The 13,885-nt window shown below is 38.2% G+C and overlaps 1 protein-coding gene across 1 annotated transcript in view; it reads left to right on the forward strand.

Moving 5' to 3' along the window:
* The window catches only part of LOC120038272 (ubiquitin-conjugating enzyme E2 J2), a 32,201-nt gene extending 18,677 nt beyond the window's left edge, over positions 1-13,524 (forward strand). The window contains exons 6-7 of the mRNA XM_038984094.1: positions 12,434-12,514; positions 13,167-13,524. Of these exons, the coding sequence (XP_038840022.1) occupies positions 12,434-12,514; positions 13,167-13,457 (372 nt within the window). The 3' untranslated portion in view covers positions 13,458-13,524. The remainder of the gene's footprint in view (positions 1-12,433; positions 12,515-13,166) is intronic.
* Positions 13,525-13,885: the final 361 nt, after the last annotated feature.

Consider the following 13,885-nt stretch of genomic DNA (forward strand, 5'->3'; position numbering starts at 1 on the left):
TAGTTAGGATGAATGACTGTAGACAGCTGTTAGTCATGTATTAGTTAGGATGAATGACTCTGTAGACAGCTGTTAGTCATGTATTAGTTAGGATGAATGACTGTAGACAGCTGTTAGTCATATAATAGTTAGGATGAATGACTAGACAGCTGTTAGTCATGTAATAGTTAGGATGAATGACTCTGTAGACAGCTGTTAGTCATGTATTAGTTAGGATGAATGACTGTAGACAGCTGTTAGTCATGTATTAGTTAGGATGAATGACTGTGTAGACAGCTGTTAGTCATGTAATAGTTAGGATGAATGACTGTAGACAGCTGTTAGTCATGTATTAGTTAGGATGAATGACTCTGTAGACAGCTGTTAGTCATGTATTAGTTAGGATGAATGACTGTAGACAGCTGTTAGTCATATATTAGTTAGGATGAATGACTGTAGACAGCTGTTAGTCATATATTAGTTAGGATGAATGACTGTGTAGACAGCTGTTAGTCATGTATTAGTTAGGATGAATGGCTGTGTAGACAGCTGTTAGTCATGTATTAGTTAGGATGAATGACTGTGTAGACAGCTGTTAGTCATGTATTAGTTAGGATGAATGGCTGTGTAGACAGCTGTTAGTCATATATTAGTTAGGATGAATGACTGTAGACAGCTGTTAGTCATATATTAGTTAGGATGAATGACTGTGTAGACAGCTGTTAGTCATATAATAGTTAGGATGAATGACTAGACAGCTGTTAGTCATGTAATAGTTAGGATGAATGACTCTGTAGACAGCTGTTAGTCATGTATTAGTTAGGATGAATGACTGTAGACAGCTGTTAGTCATGTATTAGTTAGGATGAATGACTGTGTAGACAGCTGTTAGTCATGTAATAGTTAGGATGAATGACTGTAGACAGCTGTTAGTCATGTATTAGTTAGGATGAATGACTCTGTAGACAGCTGTTAGTCATGTATTAGTTAGGATGAATGACTGTAGACAGCTGTTAGTCATATAATAGTTAGGATGAATGACTAGACAGCTGTTAGTCATGTAATAGTTAGGATGAATGACTCTGTAGACAGCTGTTAGTCATGTATTAGTTAGGATGAATGACTGTAGACAGCTGTTAGTCATGTATTAGTTAGGATGAATGACTGTGTAGACAGCTGTTAGTCATGTAATAGTTAGGATGAATGACTGTAGACAGCTGTTAGTCATGTATTAGTTAGGATGAATGACTCTGTAGACAGCTGTTAGTCATGTATTAGTTAGGATGAATGACTGTAGACAGCTGTTAGTCATATATTAGTTAGGATGAATGACTGTAGACAGCTGTTAGTCATATATTAGTTAGGATGAATGACTGTGTAGACAGCTGTTAGTCATGTATTAGTTAGGATGAATGGCTGTGTAGACAGCTGTTAGTCATGTATTAGTTAGGATGAATGACTGTGTAGACAGCTGTTAGTCATATATTAGTTAGGATGAATGACTGTAGACAGCTGTTAGTCATATATTAGTTAGGATGAATGACTGTGTAGACAGCTGTTAGTCATATAATAGTTAGGATGAATGACTAGACAGCTGTTAGTCATGTAATAGTTAGGATGAATGACTCTGTAGACAGCTGTTAGTCATGTATTAGTTAGGATGAATGACTGTAGACAGCTGTTAGTCATGTATTAGTTAGGATGAATGACTGTAGACAGCTGTTAGTCATGTATTAGTTAGGATGAATGACTGTGTAGACAGCTGTTAGTCATGTAATAGTTAGGATGAATGACTGTAGACAGCTGTTAGTCATGTATTAGTTAGGATGAATGACTCTGTAGACAGCTGTTAGTCATGTATTAGTTAGGATGAATGACTGTAGACAGCTGTTAGTCATATAATAGTTAGGATGAATGACTAGACAGCTGTTAGTCATGTAATAGTTAGGATGAATGACTCTGTAGACAGCTGTTAGTCATGTATTAGTTAGGATGAATGACTGTAGACAGCTGTTAGTCATGTATTAGTTAGGATGAATGACTGTGTAGACAGCTGTTAGTCATGTAATAGTTAGGATGAATGACTGTAGACAGCTGTTAGTCATGTATTAGTTAGGATGAATGACTCTGTAGACAGCTGTTAGTCATGTATTAGTTAGGATGAATGACTGTAGACAGCTGTTAGTCATATATTAGTTAGGATGAATGACTGTAGACAGCTGTTAGTCATATATTAGTTAGGATGAATGACTGTGTAGACAGCTGTTAGTCATGTATTAGTTAGGATGAATGGCTGTGTAGACAGCTGTTAGTCATGTATTAGTTAGGATGAATGACTGTGTAGACAGCTGTTAGTCATGTATTAGTTAGGATGAATGGCTGTGTAGACAGCTGTTAGTCATATATTAGTTAGGATGAATGACTGTAGACAGCTGTTAGTCATATATTAGTTAGGATGAATGACTGTGTAGACAGCTGTTAGTCATATAATAGTTAGGATGAATGACTAGACAGCTGTTAGTCATGTAATAGTTAGGATGAATGACTCTGTAGACAGCTGTTAGTCATGTATTAGTTAGGATGAATGACTGTAGACAGCTGTTAGTCATGTATTAGTTAGGATGAATGACTGTGTAGACAGCTGTTAGTCATGTAATAGTTAGGATGAATGACTGTAGACAGCTGTTAGTCATGTATTAGTTAGGATGAATGACTCTGTAGACAGCTGTTAGTCATGTATTAGTTAGGATGAATGACTGTAGACAGCTGTTAGTCATATAATAGTTAGGATGAATGACTAGACAGCTGTTAGTCATGTAATAGTTAGGATGAATGACTCTGTAGACAGCTGTTAGTCATGTATTAGTTAGGATGAATGACTGTAGACAGCTGTTAGTCATGTATTAGTTAGGATGAATGACTGTGTAGACAGCTGTTAGTCATGTAATAGTTAGGATGAATGACTGTAGACAGCTGTTAGTCATGTATTAGTTAGGATGAATGACTCTGTAGACAGCTGTTAGTCATGTATTAGTTAGGATGAATGACTGTAGACAGCTGTTAGTCATATATTAGTTAGGATGAATGACTGTAGACAGCTGTTAGTCATATATTAGTTAGGATGAATGACTGTGTAGACAGCTGTTAGTCATGTATTAGTTAGGATGAATGGCTGTGTAGACAGCTGTTAGTCATGTATTAGTTAGGATGAATGACTGTGTAGACAGCTGTTAGTCATATATTAGTTAGGATGAATGACTGTAGACAGCTGTTAGTCATATATTAGTTAGGATGAATGACTGTGTAGACAGCTGTTAGTCATATAATAGTTAGGATGAATGACTAGACAGCTGTTAGTCATGTAATAGTTAGGATGAATGACTCTGTAGACAGCTGTTAGTCATGTATTAGTTAGGATGAATGACTGTAGACAGCTGTTAGTCATGTATTAGTTAGGATGAATGACTGTAGACAGCTGTTAGTCATGTATTAGTTAGGATGAATGACTGTGTAGACAGCTGTTAGTCATGTAATAGTTAGGATGAATGACTGTAGACAGCTGTTAGTCATGTATTAGTTAGGATGAATGACTCTGTAGACAGCTGTTAGTCATGTATTAGTTAGGATGAATGACTGTAGACAGCTGTTAGTCATATATTAGTTAGGATGAATGACTGTAGACAGCTGTTAGTCATATAATAGTTAGGATGAATGACTAGACAGCTGTTAGTCATGTAATAGTTAGGATGAATGACTCTGTAGACAGCTGTTAGTCATATATTAGTTAGGATGAATGACTGTGTAGACAGCTGTTAGTCATATATTAGTTAGGATGAATGACTGTAGACAGCTGTTAGTCATGTATTAGTTAGGATGAATGACTGTGTAGACAGCTGTTAGTCATGTAATAGTTAGGATGAATGACTGTAGACAGCTGTTAGTCATGTATTAGTTAGGATGAATGACTCTGTAGACAGCTGTTAGTCATGTATTAGTTAGGATGAATGACTGTAGACAGCTGTTAGTCATATAATAGTTAGGATGAATGACTAGACAGCTGTTAGTCATGTAATAGTTAGGATGAATGACTCTGTAGACAGCTGTTAGTCATGTATTAGTTAGGATGAATGACTGTAGACAGCTGTTAGTCATGTATTAGTTAGGATGAATGACTGTGTAGACAGCTGTTAGTCATGTAATAGTTAGGATGAATGACTGTAGACAGCTGTTAGTCATGTATTAGTTAGGATGAATGACTCTGTAGACAGCTGTTAGTCATGTATTAGTTAGGATGAATGACTGTAGACAGCTGTTAGTCATATATTAGTTAGGATGAATGACTGTGTAGACAGCTGTTAGTCATGTATTAGTTAGGATGAATGGCTGTGTAGACAGCTGTTAGTCATGTATTAGTTAGGATGAATGACTGTGTAGACAGCTGTTAGTCATATATTAGTTAGGATGAATGACTGTAGACAGCTGTTAGTCATATATTAGTTAGGATGAATGACTGTGTAGACAGCTGTTAGTCATATAATAGTTAGGATGAATGACTAGACAGCTGTTAGTCATGTAATAGTTAGGATGAATGACTCTGTAGACAGCTGTTAGTCATGTATTAGTTAGGATGAATGACTGTAGACAGCTGTTAGTCATGTATTAGTTAGGATGAATGACTGTGTAGACAGCTGTTAGTCATGTAATAGTTAGGATGAATGACTGTAGACAGCTGTTAGTCATGTATTAGTTAGGATGAATGACTCTGTAGACAGCTGTTAGTCATGTATTAGTTAGGATGAATGACTGTAGACAGCTGTTAGTCATATATTAGTTAGGATGAATGACTGTAGACAGCTGTTAGTCATATATTAGTTAGGATGAATGACTGTGTAGACAGCTGTTAGTCATGTATTAGTTAGGATGAATGGCTGTGTAGACAGCTGTTAGTCATGTATTAGTTAGGATGAATGACTGTGTAGACAGCTGTTAGTCATATATTAGTTAGGATGAATGACTGTAGACAGCTGTTAGTCATATATTAGTTAGGATGAATGACTGTGTAGACAGCTGTTAGTCATATAATAGTTAGGATGAATGACTAGACAGCTGTTAGTCATGTAATAGTTAGGATGAATGACTCTGTAGACAGCTGTTAGTCATGTATTAGTTAGGATGAATGACTGTAGACAGCTGTTAGTCATGTATTAGTTAGGATGAATGACTGTAGACAGCTGTTAGTCATGTATTAGTTAGGATGAATGACTGTGTAGACAGCTGTTAGTCATGTAATAGTTAGGATGAATGACTGTAGACAGCTGTTAGTCATGTATTAGTTAGGATGAATGACTCTGTAGACAGCTGTTAGTCATGTATTAGTTAGGATGAATGACTGTAGACAGCTGTTAGTCATATAATAGTTAGGATGAATGACTAGACAGCTGTTAGTCATGTAATAGTTAGGATGAATGACTCTGTAGACAGCTGTTAGTCATGTATTAGTTAGGATGAATGACTGTAGACAGCTGTTAGTCATGTATTAGTTAGGATGAATGACTGTGTAGACAGCTGTTAGTCATGTAATAGTTAGGATGAATGACTGTAGACAGCTGTTAGTCATGTATTAGTTAGGATGAATGACTCTGTAGACAGCTGTTAGTCATGTATTAGTTAGGATGAATGACTGTAGACAGCTGTTAGTCATATATTAGTTAGGATGAATGACTGTAGACAGCTGTTAGTCATATATTAGTTAGGATGAATGACTGTGTAGACAGCTGTTAGTCATGTATTAGTTAGGATGAATGGCTGTGTAGACAGCTGTTAGTCATGTATTAGTTAGGATGAATGACTGTGTAGACAGCTGTTAGTCATGTATTAGTTAGGATGAATGGCTGTGTAGACAGCTGTTAGTCATATATTAGTTAGGATGAATGACTGTAGACAGCTGTTAGTCATATATTAGTTAGGATGAATGACTGTGTAGACAGCTGTTAGTCATATAATAGTTAGGATGAATGACTAGACAGCTGTTAGTCATGTAATAGTTAGGATGAATGACTCTGTAGACAGCTGTTAGTCATGTATTAGTTAGGATGAATGACTGTAGACAGCTGTTAGTCATGTATTAGTTAGGATGAATGACTGTGTAGACAGCTGTTAGTCATGTAATAGTTAGGATGAATGACTGTAGACAGCTGTTAGTCATGTATTAGTTAGGATGAATGACTCTGTAGACAGCTGTTAGTCATGTATTAGTTAGGATGAATGACTGTAGACAGCTGTTAGTCATATAATAGTTAGGATGAATGACTAGACAGCTGTTAGTCATGTAATAGTTAGGATGAATGACTCTGTAGACAGCTGTTAGTCATGTATTAGTTAGGATGAATGACTGTAGACAGCTGTTAGTCATGTATTAGTTAGGATGAATGACTGTGTAGACAGCTGTTAGTCATGTAATAGTTAGGATGAATGACTGTAGACAGCTGTTAGTCATGTATTAGTTAGGATGAATGACTCTGTAGACAGCTGTTAGTCATGTATTAGTTAGGATGAATGACTGTAGACAGCTGTTAGTCATATATTAGTTAGGATGAATGACTGTAGACAGCTGTTAGTCATATATTAGTTAGGATGAATGACTGTGTAGACAGCTGTTAGTCATGTATTAGTTAGGATGAATGGCTGTGTAGACAGCTGTTAGTCATGTATTAGTTAGGATGAATGACTGTGTAGACAGCTGTTAGTCATATATTAGTTAGGATGAATGACTGTAGACAGCTGTTAGTCATATATTAGTTAGGATGAATGACTGTGTAGACAGCTGTTAGTCATATAATAGTTAGGATGAATGACTAGACAGCTGTTAGTCATGTAATAGTTAGGATGAATGACTCTGTAGACAGCTGTTAGTCATGTATTAGTTAGGATGAATGACTGTAGACAGCTGTTAGTCATGTATTAGTTAGGATGAATGACTGTAGACAGCTGTTAGTCATGTATTAGTTAGGATGAATGACTGTGTAGACAGCTGTTAGTCATGTAATAGTTAGGATGAATGACTGTAGACAGCTGTTAGTCATGTATTAGTTAGGATGAATGACTCTGTAGACAGCTGTTAGTCATGTATTAGTTAGGATGAATGACTGTAGACAGCTGTTAGTCATATATTAGTTAGGATGAATGACTGTAGACAGCTGTTAGTCATATAATAGTTAGGATGAATGACTAGACAGCTGTTAGTCATGTAATAGTTAGGATGAATGACTCTGTAGACAGCTGTTAGTCATATATTAGTTAGGATGAATGACTGTGTAGACAGCTGTTAGTCATATATTAGTTAGGATGAATGACTGTAGACAGCTGTTAGTCATGTATTAGTTAGGATGAATGACTGTGTAGACAGCTGTTAGTCATGTAATAGTTAGGATGAATGACTGTAGACAGCTGTTAGTCATGTATTAGTTAGGATGAATGACTCTGTAGACAGCTGTTAGTCATGTATTAGTTAGGATGAATGACTGTAGACAGCTGTTAGTCATATAATAGTTAGGATGAATGACTAGACAGCTGTTAGTCATGTAATAGTTAGGATGAATGACTCTGTAGACAGCTGTTAGTCATGTATTAGTTAGGATGAATGACTGTAGACAGCTGTTAGTCATGTATTAGTTAGGATGAATGACTGTGTAGACAGCTGTTAGTCATGTAATAGTTAGGATGAATGACTGTAGACAGCTGTTAGTCATGTATTAGTTAGGATGAATGACTCTGTAGACAGCTGTTAGTCATGTATTAGTTAGGATGAATGACTGTAGACAGCTGTTAGTCATATATTAGTTAGGATGAATGACTGTGTAGACAGCTGTTAGTCATGTATTAGTTAGGATGAATGGCTGTGTAGACAGCTGTTAGTCATGTATTAGTTAGGATGAATGACTGTGTAGACAGCTGTTAGTCATATATTAGTTAGGATGAATGACTGTAGACAGCTGTTAGTCATATATTAGTTAGGATGAATGACTGTGTAGACAGCTGTTAGTCATATAATAGTTAGGATGAATGACTAGACAGCTGTTAGTCATGTAATAGTTAGGATGAATGACTCTGTAGACAGCTGTTAGTCATGTATTAGTTAGGATGAATGACTGTAGACAGCTGTTAGTCATGTATTAGTTAGGATGAATGACTGTGTAGACAGCTGTTAGTCATGTAATAGTTAGGATGAATGACTGTAGACAGCTGTTAGTCATGTATTAGTTAGGATGAATGACTCTGTAGACAGCTGTTAGTCATGTATTAGTTAGGATGAATGACTGTAGACAGCTGTTAGTCATATATTAGTTAGGATGAATGACTGTAGACAGCTGTTAGTCATATATTAGTTAGGATGAATGACTGTGTAGACAGCTGTTAGTCATGTATTAGTTAGGATGAATGGCTGTGTAGACAGCTGTTAGTCATGTATTAGTTAGGATGAATGACTGTGTAGACAGCTGTTAGTCATATATTAGTTAGGATGAATGACTGTAGACAGCTGTTAGTCATATATTAGTTAGGATGAATGACTGTGTAGACAGCTGTTAGTCATGTATTAGTTAGGATGAATGGCTGTGTAGACAGCTGTTAGTCATGTATTAGTTAGGATGAATGACTGTAGACAGCTGTTAGTCATGTATTAGTTAGGATGAATGACTGTGTAGACAGCTGTTAGTCATATATTAATTAGGATGAATGGCTGTGTGTAGACAGCTGTTAGTCATGTATTAGTTAGGATGAATGGCTGTGTAGACAGCTGTTAGTCATGTATTAGTTAGGATGAATGACTGTAGACAGCTGTTAGTCATGTATTAGTTAGGATGAATGGCTGTGTAGACAGCTGTTAGTCATATATTAGTTAGGATGAATGGCTGTGTAGACAGCTGTTAGTCATGTATTAGTTAGGATGAATGGCTGTGTAGACAGCTGTTAGTCATGTATTAGTTAGGATGAATGATTGTGTAGACAGCTGTTAGTCATATATTAGTTAGGATGAATGACTGTAGACAGCTGTTAGTCATGTATTAGTTAGGATGAATGATTGTGTAGACAGCTGTTAGTCATGTATTAGTTAGGATGAATGACTGTAGACAGCTGTTAGTCATATATTAGTTAGGATGAATGGCTGTGTAGACAGCTGTTAGTCATGTATTAGTTAGGATGAATGGCTGTGTAGACAGCTGTTAGTCATGTATTAGTTAGGATGAATGACTGTAGACAGCTGTTAGTCATATATTAGTTAGGATGAATGGCTGTGTAGACAGCTGTTAGTCATGTATTAGTTAGGATGAATGGCTGTGTAGACAGCTGTTAGTCATATATTAGTTAGGATGAATGACTGTAGACAGCTGTTAGTCATGTATTAGTTAGGATGAATGGCTGTGTAGACAGCTGTTAGTCATGTATTAGTTAGGATGAATGACTGTAGACAGCTGTTAGTCATGTATTAGTTAGGATGAATGGCTGTGTAGACAGCTGTTAGTCATGTATTAGTTAGGATGAATGGCTGTGTAGACAGCTGTTAGTCATGTATTAGTTAGGATGAATGACTGTAGACAGCTGTTAGTCATGTATTAGTTAGGATGAATGACTGTGTAGACAGCTGTTAGTCATATAATAGTTAGGATGAATGACTAGACAGCTGTTAGTCATGTAATAGTTAGGATGAATGACTCTGTAGACAGCTGTTAGTCATGTATTAGTTAGGATGAATGACTGTAGACAGCTATTAGTCATGTATTAGTTAGGATGAATGACTCTGTAGACAGCTGTTAGTCATGTATTAGTTAGGATGAATGACTGTGTAGACAGCTGTTAGTCATGTATTAGTTAGGATGAATGACTGTGTAGACAGCTGTTAGTCATGTATTAGTTAGGATGAATGACTGTGTAGACAGCTGTTAGTCATATAATAGTTAGGATGAATGACTAGACAGCTGTTAGTCATGTAATAGTTAGGATGAATGACTCTGTAGACAGCTGTTAGTCATGTATTAGTTAGGATGAATGACTGTGTAGACAGCTGTTAGTCATGTATTAGTTAGGATGAATGACTGTGTAGACAGCTGTTAGTCATGTAATAGTTAGGATGAATGACTGTAGACAGCTGTTAGTCATGTATTAGTTAGGATGAATGACTCTGTAGACAGCTGTTAGTCATGTATTAGTTAGGATGAATGACTGTAGACAGCTGTTAGTCATATAATAGTTAGGATGAATGACTAGACAGCTGTTAGTCATGTAATAGTTAGGATGAATGACTCTGTAGACAGCTGTTAGTCATGTATTAGTTAGGATGAATGACTGTAGACAGCTGTTAGTCATGTATTAGTTAGGATGAATGACTGTGTAGACAGCTGTTAGTCATGTAATAGTTAGGATGAATGACTGTAGACAGCTGTTAGTCATGTATTAGTTAGGATGAATGACTCTGTAGACAGCTGTTAGTCATGTATTAGTTAGGATGAATGACTGTAGACAGCTGTTAGTCATATATTAGTTAGGATGAATGACTGTAGACAGCTGTTAGTCATATATTAGTTAGGATGAATGACTGTGTAGACAGCTGTTAGTCATGTATTAGTTAGGATGAATGGCTGTGTAGACAGCTGTTAGTCATGTATTAGTTAGGATGAATGACTGTGTAGACAGCTGTTAGTCATATATTAGTTAGGATGAATGACTGTAGACAGCTGTTAGTCATATATTAGTTAGGATGAATGACTGTGTAGACAGCTGTTAGTCATATAATAGTTAGGATGAATGACTAGACAGCTGTTAGTCATGTAATAGTTAGGATGAATGACTCTGTAGACAGCTGTTAGTCATGTATTAGTTAGGATGAATGACTGTAGACAGCTGTTAGTCATGTATTAGTTAGGATGAATGACTGTGTAGACAGCTGTTAGTCATGTAATAGTTAGGATGAATGACTGTAGACAGCTGTTAGTCATGTATTAGTTAGGATGAATGACTCTGTAGACAGCTGTTAGTCATGTATTAGTTAGGATGAATGACTGTAGACAGCTGTTAGTCATATATTAGTTAGGATGAATGACTGTAGACAGCTGTTAGTCATATATTAGTTAGGATGAATGACTGTGTAGACAGCTGTTAGTCATGTATTAGTTAGGATGAATGGCTGTGTAGACAGCTGTTAGTCATGTATTAGTTAGGATGAATGACTGTGTAGACAGCTGTTAGTCATATATTAGTTAGGATGAATGACTGTAGACAGCTGTTAGTCATATATTAGTTAGGATGAATGACTGTGTAGACAGCTGTTAGTCATGTATTAGTTAGGATGAATGGCTGTGTAGACAGCTGTTAGTCATGTATTAGTTAGGATGAATGACTGTAGACAGCTGTTAGTCATGTATTAGTTAGGATGAATGACTGTGTAGACAGCTGTTAGTCATATATTAATTAGGATGAATGGCTGTGTGTAGACAGCTGTTAGTCATGTATTAGTTAGGATGAATGGCTGTGTAGACAGCTGTTAGTCATGTATTAGTTAGGATGAATGACTGTAGACAGCTGTTAGTCATGTATTAGTTAGGATGAATGGCTGTGTAGACAGCTGTTAGTCATATATTAGTTAGGATGAATGGCTGTGTAGACAGCTGTTAGTCATGTATTAGTTAGGATGAATGACTGTAGACAGCTGTTAGTCATGTATTAGTTAGGATGAATGGCTGTGTAGACAGCTGTTAGTCATGTATTAGTTAGGATGAATGACTGTAGACAGCTGTTAGTCATGTATTAGTTAGGATGAATGGCTGTGTAGACAGCTGTTAGTCATGTATTAGTTAGGATGAATGGCTGTGTAGACAGCTGTTAGTCATATATTAGTTAGGATGAATGACTGTAGACAGCTGTTAGTCATGTATTAGTTAGGATGAATGGCTGTGTAGACAGCTGTTAGTCATGTATTAGTTAGGATGAATGACTGTAGACAGCTGTTAGTCATGTATTAGTTAGGATGAATGACTGTGTAGACAGCTGTTAGTCATATATTAGTTAGGATGAATGACTGTAGACAGCTGTTAGTCATATATTAGTTAGGATGAATGACTGTGTAGACAGCTGTTAGTCATATAATAGTTAGGATGAATGATTGTGTAGACAGCTGTTAGTCATATATTAGTTAGGATGAATGACTGTGTAGACAGCTGTTAGTCATGTATTAATTAGGATGAATGATTGTGTAGACAGCTGTTAGTCATGTATTAATTAGGATGAATGACTGTAGACAGCTGTTAGTCATGTAATAGTTAGGATGAATGGCTGTGTAGACAGCTGTTAGTCATGTAATAGTTAGGATGAATGACTGTGTAGACAGCTGTTAGTCATGTAATAGTTAGGATGAATGGCTGTTGCTTCTTTGGCTATTTCTTGTTTTGTTTATTTCCTCCAGAAAAGACAGCTGTCGGCCCAGAGCTTGACCTTTAACCTGAAGGACAAGGTGTTCTGTGAACTGTTTCCTCATGCAGTCGATGTGAGTCTGACTTTAAATCATTTACTAAACACAGATACTATGTCCAAACAAACTAGTAGCATGACTTCATCTACTGACTGACTTCTATCCTCCTCTCCTCTCTCTTCCCTCCCTCTCTCTCTTTTCTCCCTCCCTCCCTCTCTCTTTTCTCCCTCCCTCCCTCTCTCTTTTCTCCCTCCCTCCCTCTCTCTTTTCTCCCTCCCTCCCTCTCTCTTTTCTCCCTCCCTCCCTCTCTCTTTTCTCCCTCCCTCTCTCTCTTTTCCCTCCCTCTCTCTCTTTTCTCCCTCCCTCTCTCTTTTCCCCCTCCCTCCCTCTCTCTTTTCTCCCTCCCTCCCTCTCTCTCTTTTCTCCCTCCCTCTCTCTTTTCTCCCTCCCTCTCTCTTTTCTCCCTCCCTCCCTCTCTCTTTTCTCCCTCCCTCCCTCTCTCTTTTCTCCCTCCCTCCCTCTCTCTTTTCTCCCTCCCTCCCTCTCTCTTTTCTCCCTCCCTCCCTCTCTCTTTTCTCCCTCCCTCCCTCTCTCTTTTCTCCCTCCCTCCCTCTCTCTTTTCTCCCTCCCTCCCTCTCTCTTTTCCCCCTCCCTCCCTCTCTCTTTTCCCCCTCCCTCCCTCTCTCTTTTCTCCCTCTCTCTTCCTTCCCTCCCTCCCTCTCTCCAGGAGATCAAGCAGAAGCAGAAGGCCCAGGAGGAGTTGAGCACCCGCCCCCAGCCCCTCCCCCTCCCAGACGTAGTTCCCGACGGCGACTTTCACCACGGCAACTACGGAATCCCCGCCCTCAACGGAGGCCATGCCCCCTTGGGCCCTGCTATGCTCGCCCCCGGCCTACAGCAGCCCAATCGGAATCACGGACTTCTTGGCGGGGCCTTGGCCAACCTGTTTGTGATTGTGGGGTTCGCTGCGTTTGCCTACACGGTGAAGTACGTGCTGCGGAGCATCTCCCAGGAGTGAGAGAGGAGAGAGGGCTGAAGAAAAGGGGACTGTTGACCCTCGGCCCAGTTACAGGACTATTAGAGGATTTAAATATGCAGGGGGGGGGGGGGGGGGGGTATGGGGGGAATGAATGGAACGGGGTTGGTAGTTGATCTTCTCTGTGCTTATGACCCATTACCAGGTGGAAGTGCTTGGCTCATGGGTTGTATAGGGAACCATAGAAATGTAAGTTAAGGTAGATTGGTGATTCTCTGTGAAAAGCAACGTTATATTGTATAGCAATGTGGCTTGGCAGCCATGTTGACCATAGGCTTAATTCATTGTCCTTCTCCACATAATTACTCTGAATCCGCCGTGTTGTCTGTGTGCTAGATCAATTCTATCTGTTGTGCCGCCATGTTGGTTGATCCCTGTAAAGAATCGTGTGGAATTTGGAACCATGTTTC

The sequence above is a fragment of the Salvelinus namaycush genome, unplaced genomic scaffold (genome assembly GCF_016432855.1).
Source record: "Salvelinus namaycush isolate Seneca unplaced genomic scaffold, SaNama_1.0 Scaffold212, whole genome shotgun sequence".
NCBI lineage: Eukaryota > Metazoa > Chordata > Actinopteri > Salmoniformes > Salmonidae > Salvelinus > Salvelinus namaycush.